The 5,300-nt window shown below is 32.5% G+C and overlaps 1 protein-coding gene across 1 annotated transcript; it reads right to left on the bottom strand.

Annotated features, from left to right (window-relative positions):
- Positions 1–551: 551 nt before the first annotated feature.
- Positions 552–5,050, bottom strand: LOC132725008 (baculoviral IAP repeat-containing protein 3-like). The gene is made up of 4 exons (XM_060710001.1): positions 4,908–5,050; positions 2,155–3,452; positions 1,381–1,554; positions 552–577 (listed from the first exon to the last, which is right to left on the bottom strand). The coding sequence occupies exons 2-4, from the start codon at positions 3,053–3,055 to the stop codon at positions 552–554; spliced, it is 1,101 nt and encodes a 366-aa protein (XP_060565984.1). The 5' UTR covers positions 3,056–3,452; positions 4,908–5,050.
- Between the last annotated feature and the right edge of the window lie 250 nt (positions 5,051–5,300).

Here is a 5,300-nt window from a genome sequence, read left to right as displayed (position 1 = left end):
TTCATTTTTGCGATTCAAATTTAGATCTACATCTGATCGGTTTTAAAAACATTGTATTCATTTAAATAACAAATCACATATATTTATACATCAAATATATAATTCTGTCTTTTTGGTTTATATGAAAAGTGTTTAAAAATGTAAGTTAACATATATACGTTTTGTGAATACTGAACAGCCATTTGCACGATATTCACGAACTCTCTTCCCCTAATCTGTCGTACGTATAAACATTCATTTGACCATCTACTATGTTCTATCCACGGATCATCTTCCTCCGACCAATGACGTAGTCCTGTAGAATTTATCAATATAACATTATATAAAAGGCAATATAAGAATGCATTGTTTTAACTAGATATTTATGCATAAGGATCACGAAAAAACATCGATTTATTCCGGACAGTAAAGTTATAAAACTACTTCCGGTAGTTTTCGAATACATTTTTGTCACGAGCAAAAAAAAACTTTTCCCGTTGTGACGACATGATATGAAAGGCGTTCCATTAAGCCCAAAATCTATTGGTTCAACTTTAATTTGTATATCCTCACTAATTTTTTATTCTAAACAATGTGCCTAGGTTGAAATCATAAAAAATTGAGGAAAAACAAACAACTTTTGAAGGACACAAAGGAAGGGATACAACCAGTATATTCTAAATTAGCGAATCAGTAACGAGTTCTTTCCCTTTTATGTTCGTATAAGTTGCTTTATGTCAACTGCTTACTGTTCGATAATATCGACAGTAAACAGCTTTGTGTCAGATATGCAGTAAATTAAAATATGACATCACAATCATGGCGTTGCTTGTTTTAAAAGTAATATTACCATTTATCATTGACGTATTTTTTGTCTAATAGGATCTACATTTGAAAATTTCAAAGTGTTTTTCCCATTAAAGCATACTCATCTTGGTTTTATTATTAACTGTTAGTTGTCAGTACATAAATGGACTATTTGTTGTCATAGAAACAATGTTTTAAATAATCATGATGAAAACAGTTAATGGGATATAGATATAGATTACAGAAAATGTAGGACAAAGAATTCTTTAAAAATATTAAAACTCGAATGCGAAACAAGTTCTTGCAACTTAAATCAATCACTTCCGAGTTCATTTCATGGAACAAACTAGTACTTGTGTCATCAAAAGAAACATGGTCGTGACTCGATTAGGACTCAAACCCATGATTTACCATTAGGACAAAGACTAAACAAGAACTGTACACAAGCATAAGCTATCAATAATCAAAATTGAAAAACACGAGTCGAGGTTTCCTAAAAATGAATGTATTTTATATCTGCGATTCAGTTATGTACAATATAAAAAAATCAAAACAAAATGTAAACGATAGAAAGGGCTATTAATTTGAACTTACCAACTCCACATTGGAAACACCGGACACAATCCCCAAAACCGGCGTAGAAGAAGCCGGCCTGTGCCAGGCGATCTGGTGGTATGACGATGTCCCCACAATCATTAAAGCTCGACAACCGTGTTGTCTTGCTGACATAATTGGGGTATTTTGGGGCCACAGATGAAGATCCGCTTCCTATAGAAAATAAAACACAGTGATAGAAACGAACAAAAATAGATACAGGTATAACAATGGTGTAAGAAGCGAATAATCCATTTCGATTTTAGTTTAAAAACTTAATAAATACATACATGTATATGTGAGTAAATGTAACAAAAAAAGACGATTTTCTATATATGTATGACAATTTGGTAAAGGAAGTAGTTTAAATGTTAATAGAATGTGGAACACCATCCTGCTACACAAACTATACAGTGCTAGTGAGAAAAAATAAAATATTAGTTGTTTTCTTGTTTTGTTGTTGTTTCTGATGGGTTTTTATCCCAAATGTAAAGATCTACCCTATTGAGCAAATCATTCATCTTACACCGGTAAAAAAAACTATCTTAGTCTAGGACCTTCAATGGTTTCTTTAAAATGATTTTTAAATAACAAAATAAGCATTTTTTCGGTCTGTGATATTAGATGTAATCAAATCATGTGAATTTAATTGTTCTTTTTAATTTTTTTTTTTTGGTTGTTTTGTTTGTTTGTTTGTTGCTATTAAATTAAGCCTCCGATATAGTTTTATGAAAAGCTTTACTTTACAAACTTATGTGACTTAATTATCACTACCTGTAGAATTATTTGAAGACTGGTTCTCAATAGTAGTTTGCGGTACATCTACAGGAAGTAGTGAAATAGACTGGTTCCCTCCTCTTGAAATCGCATTGCTTGCAAAAGATGAATGTTCAGAGTTTTGATTCGTTTGAATTTGTGATCCAGTCTCAACTGCAGACGACACATTCACTTCCGTTAATTCATTACGAAAATTAGAGTTAGACTGGTCTCTATTAATTGTTGACAGGTTTGAGTGAGATTCTGCTGAAGAACTTTCAATACTTTGTCTTACTGAGACATTTACTTCAGAATTACGAATGAGGAAGCTGCAGTTTGGATTTAATTCTCTATGTACTTCTAAAGGATTTTCGAATTCTGTCCAATTTCTCCTACGGCGCGCGCAACAATAGCAGACGACTTCATCGCCTTCGTTTGCGTAATAAAATCCTGCACCAGCCAATCTGGTAATATAAGGTTTGTTCCCTTTTGGAAAAGATCGAAGGGTGCAAAACCTTAACATTTCATATTTCATAGTAGTCTGTGGCGGAACTCGTTGTCCGTCTGCTATTTTGTCAATAATTGTCATCATAGGTTCAAAACTATATGTTGTGTTTGATGAACGTGTTGTGGTCTGTTGTTCAGATGAAGTCTGCTGCACACATGATGTCTGCTGTTCAGATGTCGCGTGCTGCACAGATGACGTCTGCTGTTCAGATGTCGCGTGCTGCCCAGATGACGTCTGCTGCTCTGGAAGCGTCTCTCCATTTGGTGTCGTCTGCTCTTCATGTGAAAGCTCGTTCTCAGATTGGGTCTGAAGTTCAGGTGTGGTTTGTTGCGCATCTAACGTAGAATGATTCGATTTCGTCTGCTTATTTGATGTCGTCTGCGAAGAGGACATAAGTGTTTCTCGTACCATGAATATGTATCAAAGCCTCGATTTCGTCGAAAGGTATCGAAATTGATCTTTAAATGAATCAACTCAATTTCTACACTTACATGTAATAGATAAGTTTTTCTTACTGATTTTAGGACTTAAAGTCTGTTTTGTTTTTATAACCTCGTAACTATTTTACAGACTGGAGTATATATATTGAGTCCGTTTAATTCCGCTATTATTGACACAATATAATCATTCACATATTGTATAATTATACATGTAAATCTCTCCAAATGTCCAGAACGAGTAAAGTAGACCGTTGTCCTCTTTGTACCTTCAATATGCAGATGACGTCTTTATGTTTACAACTTAGTAGCCTTTGCCCTTTTTCATTAAGGCCAGAAATACTTTTCCCCTGGTGACGAAAGACACCTTTCTAAAACAAAACAAAAGGAAATATAAAATATGATCAACGGCAGTAAAGTTCTTGTTCAAAAGGATATCAGCTACAAAACTACAATAAAGTCAGTAAAAAAGCGTAAAATGTTTTGCACTATAATAATATGATTAATAAGTACATTAATATCAATATGATAATATATACATGTATGAGATTTGTTAGCTTATTTATGATAATAATTATATAATATCATCATAAATAATCTAACAAATCTCATTGACAAATTATACAATTATGCAAGTTATACTATTATCTTGAAGACTTACATATACAAATCTCATTTTAAACTAAAAGCTTCGGTTTTTTTTTATAAAAACAGCTTTATATACGTTTCGATAAGTTTAATTTTGAGTGAAATAAAGTGTACTTCCCAAAATAATTATGACTAAGAAACTTAGATAACTGCACCTGTACATTGACCTACGAATGACCGGGTGACAACCACTTTAAAAATAGCAAAAAACGGTTTTCAGTAAAAGCTAAAAATATTGTCTGCCAACGGTGCAAGAAGCGTTACGAATATATTTATTTGAGATTTAGCAAAGAATGAATGGAAAGTGTGATATTTTACAGTTCTCGTTAGTAGTAAAATTATGTTTTCGTAAACAGAAGTAATGTCCGTGCAGATTAAATGATTGTAAAGTGAGTAATAAATATCGCAACAACACGTGCAATCGGTAGAGTACAAAGCTCAAAAGGAACCTACTTTATGACACAAGGCTAACGCGCTTTAAATACTTTGTTGTTGTTGCTGTTGTTGTTGTTGTTGTTTTTCTCAAGTATTATTCATGTAAGAAACTACATTATTATTATGTTTCTTTATTTGATTGATTTTATCTATTAATCGAAGTATTAATATCTCATTTATGCTCCCTATCTCATTTTTTCTTTTTGATGAATGAATATTTTTAAAAATTCTTAGAAGAGATACAGAAAGCTTAAATGCGTAATTAAGTGTATTAATTGGTGCTTTCAAGTAGTAAGTTATGTTTTATAATATAGAATTAAAACTTGCATAACTTCAACCCCTAGCTAAGTTAAATTTCATACTTACTGTGCTATACATGTAAAGTCAAATGAAAATAATATCTCGTGAAAGCGAAACTGCATACTAGAGGATGCGCAAAATTGATGTAAATGACATTTAAACAGAGCTATTAATAGAGTTGGGATTTTGGAAAAAACCATGACACTGTATTGAACAAATTGTGTTTCTTTTGTTTTTGTTTTTTCCTTTCTTTTTAACTTTAATATTGGTCCCAATTAAACGAATCATTTACTACATGCCTTTGATGAAACTTATGTTTTCGGCACATTGTCCGGTATATACCGGAATACGGTATTTAGTGTGCTCCAACACCTTTTTTCTTGTCACCCTTAATTAAATTATAAACATATAGTCATTGCACTTTAAAATGTGAGTCAAGTTACCTCATCTTATGTTCCATGATGAATCGAGATCATATACATAGTCTAGATCTATCTAAGTAAATCGTTGTTGTTCTCTAGCCAATAATAATAAGTGATACGTAGAGCATTTTTGAACCCCCCCAAAAATATGACGTAAGAACTATCTGACGTCATCAAAAATCAATGTTCATTGGGATTCCCGCGAATTTTACTATGAAACACCCGATTTATGTAAATTCAAACTGTCTTTGAAACCTTTCCCAGAGGTTACACTGGGGTATTGAACGCCGTGACTGTCTTACGTGATCAATGTTTTTGCTATTTTGTGAAATAATAATACTATTTTGTCGTTTAAGCATGTTAAAATGTGTACTTTACATCATATCTTGTCAAAATACCATGCTGACTTGTGCA

This window comes from Ruditapes philippinarum, unplaced genomic scaffold, assembly GCF_026571515.1.
Source record: "Ruditapes philippinarum isolate M1 unplaced genomic scaffold, ASM2657151v2 ctg9507_1_1_1_1, whole genome shotgun sequence".
In the NCBI taxonomy this organism is placed as follows: Eukaryota; Metazoa; Mollusca; class Bivalvia; order Venerida; family Veneridae; genus Ruditapes; species Ruditapes philippinarum.
The sequence above is the reverse complement of the archived record's forward strand: the minus strand, read 5'-3'. Positions and strand labels throughout refer to the sequence as shown.

Coding starts and splice junctions, on each gene's coding strand:
- LOC132725008 (XM_060710001.1), bottom strand. CDS start 3,055: ATGGTACGAGAAACACTTATGTCCTCTTCGCAGACGACATCAAATAAG. Junction 1,555..2,154: donor GTCTTCAAATAATTCTACAG/GTAGTGATAATT, acceptor TATTTTCTATAG/GAAGCGGATCTTCATCTGTG. Junction 578..1,380: donor GTGTTTCCAATGTGGAGTTG/GTAAGTTCAAAT, acceptor ATTTCAACCTAG/GCACATTGTTTAGAATAAAA.